The sequence below is a fragment of the Heterodontus francisci genome, chromosome 27, assembly GCF_036365525.1.
Source record: "Heterodontus francisci isolate sHetFra1 chromosome 27, sHetFra1.hap1, whole genome shotgun sequence".
NCBI classification, from domain to species: domain Eukaryota; kingdom Metazoa; phylum Chordata; class Chondrichthyes; order Heterodontiformes; family Heterodontidae; genus Heterodontus; species Heterodontus francisci.
In genome coordinates this window covers 40,071,972-40,092,934 of record NC_090397.1, presented here as the reverse complement: position 1 = coordinate 40,092,934, position 20,963 = coordinate 40,071,972, and the positions used below count along the sequence as shown (strand labels likewise).

General features: G+C 41.6%; 1 protein-coding gene across 1 annotated transcript in view; it reads left to right on the top strand.

Moving 5' to 3' along the window:
• The window catches only part of LOC137384753 (transcriptional regulator QRICH1-like), a 39,476-nt gene that overhangs the window by 6,552 nt on the left and 11,961 nt on the right, over positions 1-20,963 (top strand). The window contains exons 2-3 of the mRNA XM_068059157.1: positions 9,567-10,604; positions 13,988-14,159. Coding sequence (XP_067915258.1) covers positions 9,576-10,604; positions 13,988-14,159 — 1,201 coding nt within the window. The 5' untranslated portion in view covers positions 9,567-9,575. The remainder of the gene's footprint in view (positions 1-9,566; positions 10,605-13,987; positions 14,160-20,963) is intronic.

Sequence of the window (20,963 nt, the reverse complement as noted above, 5' to 3'; positions counted from 1 at the left end):
CCCTACTCCAACAAATGCTGGCAAGTTGCTAATGAGCTTTTCTTGAGTTGTGTAAAAACTGGGATGCAGTGCAGGTCTGTCATTTATCAAGACCGTGATTGGGAACAATATGAATTGATTTAAAAGTATTCCACGAGAAGTGAATTGGCAAACATTAAAGCATACTAACTTAACTCTGTTTTTTATACATATATACCATTTGTTTTGATTAGTCTCAGTAAATTATGCAAGGGAGTAGCAGGTGCAAAGTATAAGAATAACAGAACCTAGATAGATTCACTTCAGAATCTATTGAAGTTTGTGTTTTGGAGTGAGAGTTATGAACTTGTAACTCATTCACCAGTTAGAAACCACATGCTGGCAAGGTTTTGTGTGTGTGGAACCCCTCTGATATTCTTTGTAATTACGCTTGGATTTTTGTTTATTTAAAGCTACAGTATCCTATATATTTTGGTTTTTCCTGAGGGTTCAGGAAAAATATTTAGAATGTTTTAAATATCGAGTGTTACATCTTTTTTCTGCTTTGAGGGTTGCCCATTTATAAACAACTATGAAGAAGTTAAGAAACAGCAATATCGATTCAAAGAAAGAAGGTACATTTCTATAGCTCTTTTCACGGCCTCAGGTTGTAACAAGCTCTGGAGCCGACTGGCCTGGATGAACCCAAACTGAGCACTGGTGAGCAGGTTATTTGAGCCAGTGCTGCTTGATAACAGTGTCAATGACATCTTCCATCGCTTTACTGATGATTGAGAGTAGACTGATGGAGCAGTAATTGGCCAGATTCGATTTGTTTTTTTTGTGGACAGGACATAAAGGCAGTTTTCCACATTGTCGGAGTTGATGCAAGTGTTATAGCTGTACTGGCTAGTAACGTGCCTAGTTCTGGAGCACAAGTCTTCAGTACTACAGCCAGGATGTTGTCAGGGCCCATAGCCTTTCCTGTATCCAGTGTCTTCAGCCGTTTCTTGATATGTGGAGTGAATTGAATTGGCTGAAAACTGGCATCTGTGATGTTGGGGACCTCAGGAAGAGGCCGAAATGGATCATCCACTCAGCACTTCTGGCTGAAGATGGTTGCAGATGTTTCAGCCTCGTCTTTTGCAATGATGTGAAGGGCTCCTTCATCGTTGAGGATGGGGATGTTTGTGGAGCCACCTCTTCCGCTTAATTGTTTAATTGTCCACCACCATTCACGATTGAATGTGGCAGGACTGCAGAACTTTGATCTGATCCGTTGATTGTGGAATCGCTTAGCTCTGTCTATCGCATGTTGTTTCTGCTGCTTAGCATGCATGTAGTCCTGTGTTGTAGCTTCACATTGGGCCCACATCAGAGACGCCATCTATGAGTCAGCTTTGACCACCTACGGCAAAAGTGCGAAGAGAAATGCAGACTGGTTTCAATCTCATAATGAAGAGCTGGAACCTGTCATAGCCGCTAAGCGCATTGCACTTTTGAACTACAAGAAAGCCCCCAGCGATTTAACATCCGCAGCACTTAAAGCAGCCAGAAGTACTGCACAAAGAACAGCTAGGCGTTGCGCAAACGACTACTGGCAACACCTATGCAGTCATATTCAGCTGGCCTCAGACACCGGAAACATCAGAGGAATGTATGATGGCATGAAGAGAGCTCTTGGGCCAACCATCAAGAAGATCACCCCCCTCAAATCTAAATCGGGGGACATAATCACTGACCAACGCAAACAGATGGACCGCTGGGTTGAGCACTACCTAGAACTGTACTCCAGGGAGAATGCTGCCACTGAGACTGCCCTCAATGCAGCCCAGCCTCTACCAGTCATGGATGAGCTGGACATACAGCCAACCAAATCGGAACTCAGTGATGCCATTGATTCTCTAGCCAGCGGAAAAGCCCCTGGGAAGGACAGCATTACCCCTGAAATAATCAAGAGTGCCAAGCCTGCTATACTCTCAGCACTACATGAACTGCTATGCCTGTGCTGGGACGAGGGAGCAGTACCCCAGGACATGCGCGATGCCAACATCATCACCCTCTATAAAAACAAAGGTGACCGCGGTGACTGCAACAACTACCGTGGAATCTCCCTGCTCAGCATAGTGGGGAAAGTCTTTGCTCGAGTCGCTCTGAACAGGCTCCAGAAGCTGGCCGAGCGCGTCTACCCTGAGGCACAGTGTGGCTTTCGTGCAGAGAGATCGACTATTGACATGCTGTTCTCCCTTCGTCAGATACAGGAGAAATGCCGTGAACAACAGATGCCCCTCTACATTGCTTTCATTGATCTCACCAAAGCCTTTGACCTCGTCAGCAGACGTGGTCTCTTCAGACTACTAGAAAAGATCGGATGTCCACCAAAGCTACTAAGTATCATCACCTCATTCCATGACAATATGAAAGGCACAATTCAACATGGTGGCTCCTCATCAGAGCCCTTTCCTATCCTGAGTGGTGTGAAACAGGGCTGTGTTCTCGCACCCACACTTTTTGGGATTTTCTTCTCCCTGCTGCTTTCACATGCGTTCAAATCCTCTGAAGAAGGAATTTTCCTCCACACAAGATCAGGGGGCAGGTTGTTCAACCTTGCCCGTCTAAGAGCGAAGTCCAAAGTACGGAAAGTCCTCATCAGAGAACTTCTCTTTGCTGACGATGCTGCTTTAACATCTCACACTGAAGAATGCCTGTAGAGTCTCATCGACAGGTTTGCGTCTGCCTGCAATGAATTTGGCCTAACCATCAGCCTCAAGAAAACGAACATCATGGGGCAGGATGTCAGAAATGCTCCATCCATCAATATTGGCGACCACGCTCTGGAAGTGGTTCAAGAGTTCACCTACCTAGGCTCAACTATCACCAGTAACCTGTCTCTAGATGCAGAAATCAACAAGCGCATGGGTAAGGCTTCCACTGCTATGTCCAGACTGGCCAAGAGAGTGTGGGAAAATGGCGCACTGACACGGAACACAAATGTCCGAGTGTATCAGGCCTGTGTCCTCAGTACCTTGCTCTACGGCAGCGAGGCCTGGACAACGTATGCCAGCCAAGAGCGACGTCTCAATTCATTCCATCTTCGCTGCCTTCGGAGAATACTTGGCATCAGGTGGCAGGACTATATCTCCAACACAGAAGTCCTTGAAGCGGCCAACACCCCCAGCTTATACACACTACTGAGTCAGCGGCGCTTGAGATGGCTTGGCCATGTGAGCCGCATGGAAGATGGCAGGATCCCCAAAGACACATTGTACAGCGAGCTCGCCACTGGTATCAGACCCACCGGCCGTCCATGTCTCCGTTATAAAGACGTCTGCAAACGCGACATGAAATCGTGTGACATTGATCACAAGTCGTGGGAGTCAGTTGCCAGCATTCGCCAGAGCTGGCGGGCAGCCATAAAGACAGGGCTAAATTGTGGCGAGTCGAAGAGACTTAGTAGTTGGCAGGAAAAAAGACAGAGGCGCAAGGGGAGAGCCAACTGTGCAACAGCCCCAACAAACAAATCTCTCTGCAGCACCTGTGGAAGAGCCTGTCACTCCAGAATTGGCCTTTATAGCCACTCCAGGCGCTGCTTCACAAACCACTGACCACCTCCAGGCGCGTATCCATTGTCTCTCGAGATAAGGAGGCCCAAAAGAAAAGAAGTCCTGTGTTGTAGCTTCACCAGGTTGGCATCTCATTTTTAGATGTGCCTGGTGCTGCTCCTGCCATATTCCCTTGCACTCCTCATTGAACTAGGATTGATCCTCTGGCTTGTTGGTACTGGTAGAGTGAGGGGTATTGAGAGTCATGAGATTTACAGATTGTGGTTGGCTATGGACAAGATACCTTTTTATACAGTTGTGGATCTCTGGTCCAAGATGAGAGTATTCTTCAGAATTTCAACTGAGGATTTTGAGTCAGATAAAGCCATTGCATAACCACTGTACTTGTGTGGGCAGCTAGATCCTGTTTACTGACTCTTAGATTAGCAGGTGTTTGATTGGACTGGCGAAAAGGTTCACATGGTGTGTCACCAGGAGAGAAGATAACATAATGAAGATGGACGATAGCTATGCCACTTCTGCAGGGACCTGGATCTGAGGGCCCACTGATGAGCAGGAATGCAGGCCTGATGGTATTACTTAGCTCCTGCAAACCCTGAAAGATGTCATCCTGAATCTGTCAAGCCAGTTGTTGCCAACATTTTGTTCAATGCCTGAAGTCCAGTGATGGGATGCTTTGATTGGTCTTGAGGTCTCTTGGTCGGGGGAAGGTGGGGGGAGTTTCTGTTGGTTGATGTCACTTGATCTCTAGCACTGCAGTAGATCAAATCCTTTTCAGTTGTTGCCATTGAGAATGGCATTGGACTGCTACCATCTATCTGAGGTCCTTCTGAGATGGCCCCCAGTACCTCCATGCGAGTATCGTGCTCATTCAGTATACTTTTTAGAGCAGGATCTCAGAGATCTGTTCTATGGGCTTTGGAGCTGGGGCTAACTTCAGCAGTGTTTCTGCTTCCCACTATCAGATCCCACTTTCACCCCTGAAATTTGCTGTTAAATCAGTCATGCATTTAACATAGTAAAAACAAAGTACTTCACAGAATCAGAAATTGTTGCTGAACCAAAAAAGGGGGTATTAAGAGGGGTGACCAGAAGCTTGGTCAAAGAAGTAATTTTTAAGGAAGATCATAAAGCAGAAAAGAAGCGTGGGGCTTTGGTGGCTGAAGGCACGACCGTTATTGATCGGAAGAAGGAATGGTGCACAAGAGGCTAGAGTTGGAGGAATAGAGAATTTGGGGCTGGGTTTCTAGGGCTGGAGGAGGGTTGAGATTGGGAGGGGTGCAGCAATATTTTAAATTTGTGGTGTGGGATCAGGAATCAATTTGGGTGGGTGGGTCTTGGGACTTGGTGTGGGATAGGATTTGGGCAGCAGTCTTTTGTATCAGCTGAAGTTTACAGAAGGTAGAGATTGGGTTATTGGTCAGGCGAACATTGGAATAGTTGAATCTGGAGGTTGCAAAGGCATGGGTTTCACAGCAGATGGGGTGATGTAGGGTGGAATTGGCAACGCTATGGAAGTGGAAGTATCCATTCTTTGTAATATAGAGGACATGGGATCGGAAAATTAGTTTGGGATGAAATAAGATGCTGTGTTTGCAAGCAGTTTGGTTCAGCATGAGATGGTGGCTGGGGAGGCAGATGGAATTGGTGGCCAGGATATGGAGTTTATATACGTACTGGACCTGACCCAGCTGCCACCATGTAATGAGAAGCTTTTTATGTTGTCTGTTGCAATATAAATGAGATGTGTGGAGTTCAGTTGTTGAAGATCTCAAACAGGTTTATTAAACAGCTAACTATATATACAGTGCAGAGCTACCCATTTATATAACTTGCCTCTAGGTGTTACAATAGCAGAAGGAGACTGGCATGTAGTCGCATGACTGCATCCTGATATTCAGTTCATTAGCATAATAAGGTCTTAAAGGGACATCACTCTTAAAGGCAATCACAACAGTCTGCAGAGTAGGTCACAAAGGCAAAGTGTGTAGATGAGGAAGATGGGGTCAAGGATAGAGCATTGGGGGATTCTGAAGGTAATGCTGTGGGAGAGGGAATAGAAACCCTACAATGAAGTAGCTAGAGCTGGTCTTGTCAGTGATTGAATATGAAGTAGCTATTGTGCTGGGACAATAATGATTTTTAGTCTGATCTGACTTTTGTGCTTTGTCCTCCCTTCCCTGCCACTGACTTCACCCCACCATTGGCGATCTTCAGCAGTCTAGGCCCACAGTCTGGAATTCTCTCCTTTTAAACTCTTCTGCCTCTCCAGCTCCCTCGCCTCCTTTAACGCCCTCTTTAAATCCAAACTTTTGGTCAACCCTCTTCATATTTCCTTCTTTGTCTTGGTATATATTTTTGTTTGACACCTCCGCGAAACATCTTGGGATTGTTTCTCAAATTAAATATGTAAATGCATGTTTTTTTGTGTTTCTGTAACATTTATTTGCAATTTTTAAATGCTGTCTTATCATGACATTCCAATCAAACAATTCATTTTTGAATATTGTTTCCGCATTGTCTTATGATGTCAAATGTAAGTAACCAAAAGAGTGCAATGTCTCTTAACATTGTGTGAGAAGGTACTGATTGCCTAGTTATTTTACTGCTACAGTACCAGCTATTTAAGCTTTTATTCTGTAAAATTATTAGGAAAATAAGATGCCGTAACCCTATATAGACCTTATGGTAGAGTTTCTGCTTGTTTACACCAGTAATGTCGATTAATTCCAGGAAGATATGGCAGAACCAATGCAAAAGATCAGGCAACGTGTTATGCCCAAAATCCTTGTGTTTCTATTTTCCATGATCTTTTGCGCTGGTTAATCTGAATCACAAAACTGACCATATCCCTGTATATAGAAATTGCGAGATTTTGCTGATTGCACAGCATTGGGAAAGGTATTCAAATTGCACTCATTTTCCTTTGAGTAAACACGTTTTAAAAGTCTTTTCATTTCAATTTTTTAAGAAACTGACCAGTGTAAAGCACTGAAATTATTAAATGTTTCAGTACAGTTTTTAAATGTAATTTTTAGTGATTATTTTAAATCTGGTAACTCACAGTGGAGGACCTTATTAAAAATACTTATTTTTGTTGAAACCCCATTTTTAGCTGAATTAATAAAACTGCATCAGGTTACCATTCTTAATTACACCAAAGAACATTTCTTAATGAAAAGAAACAGTTATATTCATTATATTGTGCTGATTCATGGAAGATTTTACCTTTGTGATTATGCAAATAGATTTTAGTGGAAATTTCATGCAATCAGGTGCAGTTTCCCAATTGCACCTGAAGTGCAAATTCTACCTCTTTTTCTCCAGATTCCTTACTGTCTTTTAACGTGCAGTACATTAGAAGGGAAATGTAATTTCACTGCTTTGGCTGAACAACAAAGAAACTAATCCAATGAAATATTAAAGTTTTGTGCCTTTCACAAACAAAACTCCATTATTCAAAATTAATTGTGTGTAGCAAAGATTGATTTGGGTTTTGTATCTAAAGTTAATGATTTTATGAAAAATCTTTGGCTGGAAGTTGTCATGACATTAAAAGGACTTAGATGATGGATCAGTCAACCATTAATATGCAACATGGTACTGGTAAGGGTGAATTTGCACTAAGTTTAATATTGGTACAAAGTAATTTCCACTTTGGATAGATGCTGACTTATACTGTAAAACTGGAGTCAGGACCTGAGCTAGAATGGAATGCAAATTCAGTGTGATATCCTACCTAATTTACAAAGTGCTTAGTGGGATCATTGGTTGGTTCTCAGTTGGGTATTTTTAAAACTTACTGCTTGAATCTGGAAATGTTTTAAGACTAGGAATCCTCTTCTCCCTGCTCTTTAGAAACTTAATTTTCTAATTATTAGGCCAGAGCTTTGCACATGAGTGGTATATGAGGGATACACAGAACTCTCCCTCAGGGAGGTCAGTCAGAGTACCAGTAGACAAGGGCTAAGCAAAGTAAATAATGTTTTGCCTAGCTGGAACCTGAACTGCAGCTACTGGTGTCAGAACAGCAGCTGAGGTGCAAGTGCATCTTAATTAATTTGCAGGACATAGGGCATAACATGGTACACCACTTACTATTGTACTAAGATCATTTAGTTGATATTTGCTTCAGGGCTGTTATGTTGACAAAACAAAGCTTTTATGGTGTTCATTGGGACTTAGATGCCTCTGTTGCTGATTCCAATGAAACGCGATGGTTCCAAACTCAGACTAAGACTGGCAGTGCACAGTTCCCTTTTAAACATGAACAGAACTCTCTGTCTTATGTCCAATCTGTTGTAAAATTGGTTTCTTCCAACTTCAGAACCTGTCCTTTAGAAATCCCCATCCATGCCCAGCTTTATCTCTGATCTATTTTTCTAATGTTGGTCAGCTTTCCTACTTCCTGTGTTCACCAAATTTCAGATAATCTAGAAAGCTACAGCCAAAGTCCCCTCCCTTATAAAGTCAAATGCAATGCATCCAATACCTCTGTCCTTACCAGCTTCAGTTTCTCTTTGTGTGTCTCCCTGTGAATCAATTTCAGGATCATTTACAAACCTCTCATGGCCTTGACCTGCCTGCACCCTAATTTCTTTGATTATTTTTAACTTCACTCCTTCTATTTTTCCATTGCAGTCTAATCTTAACAACCATTGAGTTTTCCCCTTTGCAACTCTCCTCCAAAACCTTGCACCCTCGATCCCTTCTGCATCAACTTTGTGGTTATTCCTTGCACTTCAGCCAGCACTCATCCCTGTGACTAGAACAAGATACACTACTCGATGTAGTCTGGTCAGTGAGGTTACAGTTTGATTATGACTTCTTTTGACTTGTGTTTTGGCTATATAGTTCAACATGCTGTTGTGCATGTTGAGAGTTGAGTCTACTAAGACTCCTAGATTTTATTCCTTAGTTCAGTGACATTTGTGCAGTGTGTGTTGTCTGTTTTTCCTTCCTACGTACTCTTAGACTTTTGCATTAAACTGCATCTGCCATTGTGCTGCCCAACTTATTTTGTTAATTAGGAGTTGCTTCCTCTGATTCAACTGTGGCGCTTCGTTTGGTGTCATCTTCAAACTTGACCAATTCCCATTCAGTTTACTTCCTTCAGCTGTACGGCTACTCTCTCAATCTATGTCTGAGAGTTGTTTCCATTATTTTACCTGTTATTGATAAGTTGATGAGCCTGTACTACCTAGGCCAAATGTATTGCCCTATATAAGGAAATAAAGAAAAGTTACTACATTTGCTTACTTATAATCTTGTGGAACCTGTGCTCGTAGACTCCCTCTTGACAGTAGTCAGTGCCATCCAACTGTCCTCCCATGTCTACTTCAGCTACCTAGCATATATAGCATTTGGTCTGGAGGATTTGTTAAGATCGTCTCTTAAAATAGTACCCTTGCCACACTGACTTCAAAATCCTGGAGGATATTGGGTGTATTACACAAATTTAATAGTTTTAGTTACTGCCGTTTTTTTTAAAAAATGTTGAATTCCGGCTGTTTTGCTGTTATACTTGAAGGGTATTTTTATATTTATACTTATTTTGGTCTGGTCTATGCTCTTGTGTCTTTTGTTGCACCTTTTTTTAAAAACCTATTTTAGGAAATTGCTTTGCTCTTGCAATTCTTCCTTTTATTGTAGTCTTAATATATTTGGGTTTCTGCATTGTTTCGTTCCATTTTGGTGACTGCTTGTTTTATTCACAATTTTTCTTGGGTGCATACTCTCAGCTTTTCCTACACTGAGATGAACATTCCAGCTAATTTGTTTTGATTCATTTTTCATCTCCTATTTGTTAAGCTTTCATTTGTAAAATCATTTGCTTTTATCCTGATCATTAATGGTGCTTTATTTTTATTTGTGCTTGTTTATTAGTAGTAAAGTCTATTGTTGAACAATAAAGGCATCCTTAAATCAGATATGTACTAAGAAAATTATTTTGATTTGGAACTTAATTGTTACAAAGTAGTTAATTTATAAGGAAAAGTTTGTCCTTGCTTCTTCTTATTTACCTAATACACTTTTCTTTTTTAGTTGTCTAAAATGAATCATTCATTGGAAAACTCAATTCCCTATGAGGAATATTTACGAATGAAAGCGCGGACAATACCACAGCATCGCATGAAGGAATTTCTGGATTCCATGAATGGCAAAGGGTCTGAAGAAGTCCAGCAGTTTGTTCAAACTCCTGTTACAATGTACCAACAAAGAGGACACTACATATACATGGACAGTGCTGATGTTGCTGGATCATTGCTTGAATTAGCTAGACCTATTAGTTCTCCAATTCAACAACATGCATCCCAGGGGTCACCACTAGGACAACAGCAGATACAGTCTCACCATGTACAGGCACAACAGGTCCACCAGTTGGAAATTCAAACGGATCACCAGTCCTTGCAAGCAAAGCAGATGCAAGTTCAACTGCAGTCACAGACTTCTTCTGAGGAACCACAATCTGGCAGTCAAGCTGTCAACTCTATAGCACAAGAAAGAAGGTCGAGCTCTTCAGGTGTTCCACAGCCTGTGAAAAAAAGGAAAGTTGATTTACCAACTGAAGAAAGCTATACCATGAGTCAACCTTCAGTGCAAAATACAGTGACCACTGTTCTTACTCTGTCTTCTCAGGCCCAACAAGGCTACATTCCTGTTCGTCAGGAACTGCTTACAGTAGACAGCAGTCAGTTGTATGGTGTTGTTCCAGCTACCACGTCAGCTACTGGCCCATTATCCAACACTGAATCATGGACTATATATACGACTCCTGCACCTTGTTCAGAAGGCCAGACTGTACTCCATACTGCAATTCCTCATGATAGCTGTAACCTAGTCCAAATTGATGAAATCCCAATGAGTATGACTGGGATCAAAATAGAAGAGGACAAGGACAAGACTCCAGTCCTGTCAGATGGTGGGAAAAACCTACAGGACAAAATGATGCATCCATCTGTGACAGCTGCGTTCTCAACACAGTTTGTGAATGTGAATGGAAATCTTCATATTCCTGTTGCAATACAAGCTGGTGGGAGAGCCTATCAGTCTCTGAAATACTGGGATCCACAGCAAATACAGGTATTTGTGGACGTGATTGATCTGGGAACTAATTATAAATTTGTGTTCTTGAGGTGGATATAAATTAAACCAGTGAGGGAACCGTTGTAGAAGTCTTTTTCATTCTCTGCCTGTTATCTTTGTGTTACTTTTCATTTGAAAAGAAAATACTACATTGAGACAATTAGATTTTCTAGGTGATGAGACATTGGTAATGCATAACAGAATGACAATTTGAAATTTAGAACCTACTTTACACCCATGCATTGTGGGAATGGGAAAGACTTCCTCATCCACCAAACTGGATTGTATAGAGCAAGAGGTAACTCTCAGCTGTGAAAAACATTCAACCGAATCTTTGGTTTCAAATGCAGTTCACATTGGCAAGGAGCTTAAAAATCTTCATGTATGCAATCTAGCACCCTGAGTAAATGTCATGTAAGTTAAAATATTAAAAAGAATTTCAGAGCATGGTGCAAGCCCTAATTGCCATTTATCTGGTGCACTGGGCCAAATTTGTTTTGAGTGCTAAGTATAAGAACAGCTCTGGAGCACAGTGCAAGAGTTGTAAGCACAAAAACTCACTTGTAGATGGTGGACAGGCTTTGGGGAGTCAGGAGGTCAGTTACTTGCCACAAAATTCCTATTCTCTGACCTGCTCTTATAGCCACGGTATTTATATGGCTACTTCAGTTCAGTTTCTGGTCAATGGTAACCTCCAGGACATTGATAATGGGGTTTCAGCGATCGTAATGCCATTAAATGTCAAGGGGAGATGGGTGTCTGGAATTCATTGCCTACGGTGCTGTAACCTGCAGGGCTATGGACCAGGTGCTGGAAGGTGGGATTAGTTTGGGTGGATAGCTTATTCAGCTGGCGCGGACACGATGGGCTGAATGGCCTCCTTCTGTGCTGTATTTTGTTCTGTGTTCTGTGGTCATTGCCTGGCACTTCTGTGGTGCCACTACTCTGTTTCCTGTCACTCAGCCAACGTTGTATCCCTGCTGCCACTTTGTCTTTTATTCCATGGGCTTCGACTTTTCTGGCTAGTCTAGTATTGACACTTTATCCAATAGCTTTTGGAGGTCCATGTACACCACATCAACCACATTACCCTTGTCAGCCCTCTCTGTTGCCTTAACAAAAAACTCAGTCAAGTTAGTTGAACATGATTTGCCTTTAACAAATCTATGCTGCCTTCCCTTAATTAATCCACACTTGTCCAAGTGACTGTTCATTTTGTCCCAGATACTCGTTCTTGAAAGATTACTGGGTTTATCCTCACGCCTTTTTGAACAAGGGTGTAACATTTGCAATTCTCCAGTCCTCTGGCACTGCCCCAGTATCTTAAGGTGGATTGGAAGATTATGGCCAGTGCCTCTGCAATTTCCACCCTTACTTCCCTCAGTATCCTTGAATGCATCCCATCCTGTCCTGCTGACTTATCAACTTTAAGTACAGACAGCCTTTCTAATACTGCCTCTTTTATCAATTTTTTATCCCATACAGTGTCTCGGCTACCTCCTTTTGCTATGATTTGGGCAGCATCTTCCATGGTAAAGTCAGATGCAAAGTATGCATTTAATACCTCAACCAAGCCCATTGCTTCCATGCGTAGATCCCTGTTTTGGTCCCTAATTGGCTCTTCTCCTTTTGCCACCCTTTTGCTATTTATAAACCTGTAGAAGACTTTTTTGATTCCTTTTTATGTTAGCTGCTAGTCTCTTCTCATACTCTCCCTTTTGCTTCTCCTATTTCCTTCCTTTGCTGCTCTGAACTTTCTATATTCAGCTTGGTTCTCACTTGGAAGATCAACCTGGCATCTGTCAAAGCACCTTTCTTCTGCTTCATCTTACTTTCTTTCTCTTTCGTCATCCAGGGAGCTCTGGCTTTGGTTGCCTTTCCTTTCTACCTGGTGGGGATGTACCTCTACGGTACCTAAACCAGCTCCTCTTTATAGGCAGCCAATTGTTTTGCCTTTCAGTCTTTGATTCCAATTTTCTGGGCCAGATCTGTTCTCGCCCTGCTGAAATTGACCTTTCTCCAATCAAGTACTTTCACTCTGGATTGCTCCTTGTCATTTTCCATGGCTAACCTAAAGCTTATGTTACTAGCCTTATAATCACTGTTCCTTAAATGGTCCGCTACTGATATTTGATCCACTTGAACCAGATCCAGCAATGCCTCCTTCGTTGTTGGGCTAGAAACATACTAATCAAGAACATTCTCCTGAACACGCTTCAGAAACTCTTTCCCCTCTCTGCCCTTTACCCAATTACTGTCCCAGTTTATATTAGGATAACTAATTATCACTGCTCTATTGTTTTTGCACCTCTCTGTAATTTCCCTGGAAATTTGCTGTTGTGCTCCTGAGATGTGCCATAGTGTTGCAGGTGTCCAGCAGTTCTATTAAAATAAGCAAACCTCTTCCCCAAATTTGGATAATCTGCTGGGATCTGAGGCAGTGGGTTACCGTACCAACACCAGAATTGAAGATCTGCAGATTTTCGGGGCCAACCTCTGTTTTGGGCTGCTGTGTATCAAAACAAACTGGACCATTTTCTCTTGAGTGAATCTGTTTTTAAATGTTTCCCTATGTACTCTGATCGAAAAAGACAGTAACACGATGCACAAAGATTAAAAAAAAAGCTTCACTTTTGTCTTGGGCACCACGAGTAGTCTTAGTTCAAGGAGGGGAGAATTGACCTAGGTTACTAGTTCTAATCACTGCCCAGCAACTTCTGGTGAAAGTGCAGATGTGACAATATTGAGTGAGAAAATAGAGCTATTCTGTGATGCCCCTCACCTGACACACAGTATTGAGACTTACATGTGAAAACTGGCTGCTTAAAGAAGGTACCAAGGGTAACTGATAGCTGAGCAAGCAGTCAACATTTTGAAGAGTGCACAAAACTGACAGATGGGGATAAATGTGTTGGCAGGATTTGAGGCAGGGCTTGCTTATTCACTTCTACAGTCATTCTTGCGTTGTGTTAAGTGGCATGTCAACTTGGAAAATCTGCACTGACTCAGTATGAAGGAGAACTTATTGGATAAATCAGTCAGATCTCAGAATATTTGGAGAGGGTAAGCTGTTCATTTGTTGTATAATAATGTCACCGAAGACTAACAATTTGTACAATATGCAAGCACCAGCTATGCAAAAGTTGAGTTTTTTTGATGAGCAGGGTCTGTTCTTTGACTTAAAATTTAGTGTCTTCTGATTGTATAACAATGTAAGCTATTACTGTATTTTAAGTGTGAGAGGAAGCCTTTTGAAATAGAGGAAATTGTTTCTGAATAGTAAATCATCAAAATTGTATCCACCAAGTGCCCAAGAGAATATATTTGCGGAATTGTATGCCATGTACCTGCACAAATATCGTGGGTTTTTTTATGTGTAGGCCCAAGCGATGCAGACACATGCGACGGAACAGCAAATTGAGGTACAGGCTGATTTAATGCTTCCTGAGTCTCTAAAACCAGAAGAAGGAGCTAGCGTCTGGCAGAACTGGGCTCAAGTTAAGAATGCAGAAATAATGAAGGAAGCTGAGAAAAACCCACCTTTGCCAGGAAGTAATGATTTGCTTTATATCTTAAAATGTTGTTTAAAATGCTTAATTTGCCTATTTTGCATATTGCTCTCTATAACTTTTAAGAATTACTTTTGTTGTTCAATTAGGGAGGCTGGGATTCACAACTGGAGGCATAATTTACCTGTTTATTAGCATAAGTTAAACTTGGGTTATAAAGCTGTTGCACTTGTACAAAAATCTAACCGGGAAGAGGAGGATTTACATAAAAAATGAAACTGTTTGATATTGGCTGAGATTTATCTTGTAATAATATCACTTAGCTACTTTAAGAAAAAGTCAAGCCTAGCAGCTACTCACAAATACCTTATCCTCTGCCATGTGAATTTTAGTTTGTAGTAATAAAAATGCTTAATGGAACAGTTTTTTTTTAACCTGCCAGCTTAATATCTACAATTGTTTGATCAGTGATTTTGCACATCTGCAGCTGCTGTGGTTTAGGATTCAGCCAGTGTAACTGTGGACAGATCTGTGAAAGCTGACTGAGCAATACAAGCCTTGAATTTTTAGCAGGGCTGGTGTTACGGTTGGGACTGTCACCTTAAGATTCCTTTGTGTTTGTGTTAAATTTATAGCAAAATCTACAAGGCAAATTCTCATTCAAATATTCTTACCTATAAATTGACAGTAATTATGTAACAGCAGTTTAGCAGACTGGCTACTTGTGGGTTAGCTATTCTGGTTCTGTTTATTGTAAATCCATTTTATGAAGTTGCTTTATGAATTTGAAATTTTTTTTATACGTTCATGGGATGTGGACGTCGCTGGCTAGGCCAGCATTTATTGCCCATTCCTATTTGCCCTTGAACTGAGTGGCCATGTCAGAGGGCATTTTAAAAGTCAACCACATTGCTGTAGATCTGGAGTCACATGTAGGCCAGACCAGGTAAGGATGGCAGATTTCCTTCCTTGAAGGACATTCGTGAACCAGATGGGTTTTTACAACAATCGACAATGGTTTCATGGTCACACTAGACTAGCTTTTTAACTCCAGATTTATTAATTGAATTCAAATTTCACCATCTGCCATGGTGGGATTCGAACCCATGTCCCCTGAGCATTAGCCTGGGCCTCTGGGATACCAGTCCTGTGACATTACCACTATGCCACCGCCTCCCCCGTCAAATCAAAATATGTTTAATGTAGTCAGAGTCATTATGGCACAGAAGGCTGCCTCTCTTGTCCAAAACCTTAAACCTGTGTCTCCTTGATCTTTGACCATCAGGTAATGGGAACAGCTTTTCTTTGTCTACCTTATCTAAACCTGTCAAATTCCTGTGCACCTCAATTAAATCTCCCCTTAATCTCCTTTGCTCCAAGGAGAACAACCCCAGTTTCTCCAAGCTAACGTTGCAGCTAAAATCCCCCAACCCCATCCCTGGGAAATTCTGGTAAATCATCTCTGCAGTCTCTCAAGGACCCTCACATCCTTCCTAAAGTGTGGTGACCAGAAGTGGACACAGTGTTCTAGTTGTGGTCTAACCAGAGCTTTCTAAAGGTTCAGCATAAATTCCCTGCTTTTACATACAAACATACGAATTAGGAGCAGGAGTAGGCCACTTGACTCCTCGAGCCTGCTCCGCCATTCAATAAGTTCATGACTGAACTGATTACTCCACATTTCCACCTACCCCAATAAACTTCCAGCCCCTTGCTTATCTATCTACCTCTGCCTTAACAAATATTCAAAGACTCTGCTTTCACTGCCTTTTGAGGAAGAGAATTCCAAAGACTCACAACACTCCAAGAGAAAAGATTTCTCCTCATCTCTGTCTTAAATGGGCGACCCCTTATTTTTAAACAGTGACCCCTAGTTCGAGATTCTCCCACAAGGGGAAACATCCTTTCCACATCCACCCTGTCAAGACCCCTCAGGATCTTGTATGTTTCAATCAAGTCGCCTCTTACTCTTCTAAATTCCAGTGGATACAAGCCTAGCTTGTCCAACCTTTCCTCATAAGACAGCCCACTCATTCCAGGTATTAGTCCAGTAAATCTACTCTGTACTGCCTCCAACGCATTTACATCCTTCCTTAAATAAGACCAGTACTGTACACCGTACTCCCAGATGTGGTCTCACCAATGCCCTGTATAGCTGAAGCATAACCTCCCTACTTTAGTATTCAATTCCCCTTGCGATAAACGATAACATTCTATTAGCTTTTCTAATTACGTGCTGTACCTGCATACTAGCCTTTTGCAATTCATGCACTAGGACACCCAGATCCCTCTGCATCTCAGAGCTCCGCAGTCTCTCTCTCTCTCTGGATAATATGCTTTTTTTTAATTCTTCCTGCCAAAGTGGACAATTTCCCACATTATACTCCATTTGCCAGGTCTTTGCCCACTCACTTAACCTATCTATATCCCTTTGTAGCCTCCTTATGTCCTCTTCACAAGTTACTTTCCTACCTATCTTTGTGTCATCAGCAAATTTAGCAACCATACCTTTGGTCTCTTCATCTAAGTTATTTATATAAATTGTAAAAAGTTGAGGCCCCAGCACAAATCCCTGTGGCACACCACTCATTACATCTTGCCAACCAGAAAATGACCCATTTATGCCTAATCTGTTTCCTGTTAGCTAACCAATCTTCTATCCATGCCAATATGTTATCCCCTACACCATGAGCTTTTATTTTCTGCAATAACCGTTGATGTGGTACCTTATCAAATACCTTCTGGAAATCTAAGTACAGTGCATCCACCGGTTCCCCTTTATCCACAGCGCATGTAACTCCCTCAAAGAACTCCAATAAATTGGTGAAACATGATTTCCCTTTCACAAAACCATTTTGATCTGCCTGATTACCTTGAATTTTTCTAAATGCCCTGCTATAACATTTTTAATAGCTTCTAACATTTTCCCTAAGACAGATGTTCAGCTAACTGGCCTGTAGTTTCCTGCTTTCTGTCTCCATCCCTTTTTGAACAAAGGAGTTACATTGGCTATTTTCCGATCTAAAGGAACCTTCCCTAAATCTAGGGAATTTTGGAAAATTTAAATTAACGCATCAACTATCTCACTAGCCACTTCTTTTAACGCCCGAGGATGAAGTCCATCAGGACTCGGGGACTTGCTAGCCCGCAGCTCCAACAATTAGTTCAGTACATTTCCCTGGTGATTGTAATTTTCTTGAGTTCCTCCCCACCCTTCCATTTCCTGACTTGCAGCTCAAACTGGGATGTTACTTTTATCCTCAATAGTGAAGACCAATGCAAAATATCTGTTCAATTCATCTGCCATCTCCTTATTATCCATTATTAATTCCCCAGACTCACTTTTTATGAGACCAACGCTCACTTTGTTAACTCTTTTTTAAATATCTATAGAAACTCTTACTGTCTTTATATTTCTAGCTAGCTTTCTCTCGTACTCTAATTTTACCTTCCTTATCAATCTTTTAGTCCTTCTTTGCTATTTTTTATATTCTGTACAATCTTCTGACCTGCCTCCCATATTTGTGCAATTATAGGCTTTTTCTTTAAGTTTGATACTACCTTGAACTGTTTTCGTTAACCACGGATGGTGGGTCCCACCCTTGGAATTTTTCTTTCTCGTTGAAATGTATCTATTCTGTGTATTCTGAAATATCCCCTTAAATGTCTGCCACTGCATCTCTATTGACCTATCCCTTAACCTGATTTGCCAGTTCACTTTAACTAGCTCTGCTTTCATGCCCTCATTATTGCCCTTATTTAAGTTTAAAATACTAGTCTTGGACCCACTCTTCTCTCCCTCAAACTGAATGTAAAATTCAGTCATATTATGATCGCTGCTAACTAGGGGTGCCTTACCTATGAGGTCATTAATAATTGCTATCTCGTTGCACAATACCAGGTCTAGTATAGCCTACTCTCTGGCTCCAGAACGTATTGTTCCAAGGAATTATCCCGAAAACATTCTGTGTACTCCTCATTAAGGATACCTCTGCTCATTTGATTTTTCCAGTCTATATGTAGGTTAAAATTCTCCCATAATTATCACTGTACCTTTCTGACAAGCTGCCATTATTTCTTCCTTTATACCCCATCCCACAGTGTGGTTAATGTTAGGTGGCCTGTACACCACTCCCACAAGTGACTTCTTGCCTTTATGATTTCTCATCTCTACCCAAGCTGCTTCTATATCCTGGTCTCCTGAACTTAGCTCATCCTTCTCTATTGCGCTAATACCATCATTAATTAACCGAGCTACCCCTCCACCTTTTCCTAGCTTCCTGTCCTTCCTAAATGCCATGTATCCTTCAATATTCAGGTCCCAACCTATGTCGTCCTACAGTCATGTACAATGGCTGTCAGGCCGTACTTATTTATTTCTATTTGCGCTCAATCCATCTGTTTTATTTTGAATGCTACGTGCATTCAGATACAGCGCCTTTAGTTGTGTCCTTTTATTATTTTTGTAACCTCTAGTCTTATCTGTTGATTTACTCTCAAGTTTGTACGCTCTGTCCCTTCCTGTCAGTCGGTTTATCATTTCTCATATTAATACCTTTCTCTCTTGCCTTGTCTCTACTCCTTGATTTACTGTGTCTTCCTAAATTTGATCCCTTGCCCGCACTACTCAGTTTAAAACCCTCTCTACTTCCCTAGTTATGTGGCTCGCTAGAACACTGGCCCCAGCACAGTTCAGGTGTAGACCATCCCAACGGTACAGCCACCACTTTCCCCAGTACTGGTGCCAGTGCCCCACGAACCGGAACCCACTTCTACCACACCAATCTTTGAGCAATGCATTCACTTCTCTAATCTTCTTTGCCCTATGCCAGTTTGCACGTGACTCAGGTAATAATCCAGAGATTATTACCTTTGAGGTTCTTCTTAATTTGGTGCCTAGTTCCTCATACTGACTACGCAGAACCTCTTTCCTTGTCCTGCCTATGTCGTTGGTACCATGGACCACAGTCCATGGACTGTGACGACTGGATCCTGCTCCTCCACTTTTGTACTCAATACCTCTATTTATGAAGCCCAAGATCCCATATGCTTTGCTAACTACTCTCAATATGTGCATCTTCAAAGATCTATGCACGTGAACCCCCAGGTATCTCTGTGCCTGTACACTGTGAGCCATTTAGTCTACATTGCCTCTCTCTATCCCTTCTGCCAAAATGCATCATCCCACACTTCTTTGTATGTATTTTGTTCTGCCTGTTGTCTGCCCATTCTTCTAGACTGTGTCCTGCTGCAGTCAATTAGTATCTTCCTTACTGTCTGCCACACCTCCAAGTTTGGTATCATTGGCAAATTTTGAACTGTTACTCTATTCCAATATCCAAGTCATTTATTTTCAATATATATTTTTTTTTTAAAAAAGTGGTCCTAGCACTGAACCTTGAGGAAAACCACTGTCTACCACCCTCCAGTCTTAAAAACAACCTGTTCTGATGAAAGGTCACAGACCTGAAATGTGAACTCTGTTTTTCTCTATACGGATGCTGCCAGACCTGCTGAGTATTTCTGGCACTTTCTGTTCTTCTTTCAGAGTTCCAAAATCTCTCTTGGTCTTAGTTGCCATGACTCACTGTTTTTGTCCTTAAGCCAATTTTTACTCAATCTGACACTGACCCTCCTATTCCACGAGCCTCAAATTTTGTTAGCTAGCCTTTTATGTGTTACTTCGTTAAATGCTTTCTTAAAATCCATATAGACAACATCCATTGCTTTCCCTTCATCAACCTTCTCTGCTACTTCATCAAAAAATTCAATTTAGATTTGTTGATCTACCTTTTACAAATATGTGCTGGCTCGCCTTAATTAACTCAAACCAGTCCAAGTGCCTGTTCATTTCCCCCCCCGATTATTGTTTCTAAAACCTACCCACCTCTATTGTTATACTAATCGGCCTGTCATTACTAGGACTGTCCTTGCACCCTTTCTTGAATAAGGGTGTCACATTTGCCACTCTCTGGCATCTCCCCTATATCTAGGGAAGATTGTAGCAAGCGCTTCTGCTATCTCCACCCCCACTTCATTTAGCAACCTGGGATGCAAGCCAGCTGGATCAGGTGACTTATCCACTCAAAGCATAACAAGCTATTCGAGTACATCCTTCCCATCAATTTTCAGCCTTTCCATTACTGCTACTATCTCTGCTTCTACTGATTATTTTGTCAGCATCCTCTTCCTTAGTAAATACTGATAGAAAGTAATCAAGTCTTCTAGTTTTGACCTGTGCCTTTAAGCAAATATCACCCTCTTTGTCCCTAACAGACCAACCCTGTCTCTTGCTCCCCACTTACTACTTACATGCCGGTTGAAGATTTTTGGGTTCCTTTTTATGTTAACTGACATTCTATTCTCACATTCTCTTTTTGCCAGTTTTATTTTTCCCTTCACTTCCCCTCTCAACTTATTGTATTTGACCTGGTTATCTCTTGAAGAATTCACCTGACATGCATAATACACACACTTTTTGTTTCATCATATTCTTTATCTCCCACATTATCCAAGGAGTCCTGGCTTTGGTTCCCTTTCCTTTCACCCTCATTGGAATGCACCTAGCCTGTGTCTGAGACATCTTATCCTTAAAGATTACATGTTGTTCCATTATAGTTTTTGCTGTCAATCTTTGGGTCCATTTTACCCTGGCTAGATCCTTTCTCATTCCATTGAAGATAGCCCTCTTCCAAATCAGAAGTTCTACTTTAGATTATGCCTTGCTCTTCTCCATTACTAATTTATACCTTATGATACAATGATCACTCTTGCCCAAGTGTTCCCCCACAGATGCCTGGTCCACATGGCCCACCTCATTTTGCAGCATGACAGAAATTTACAGCAT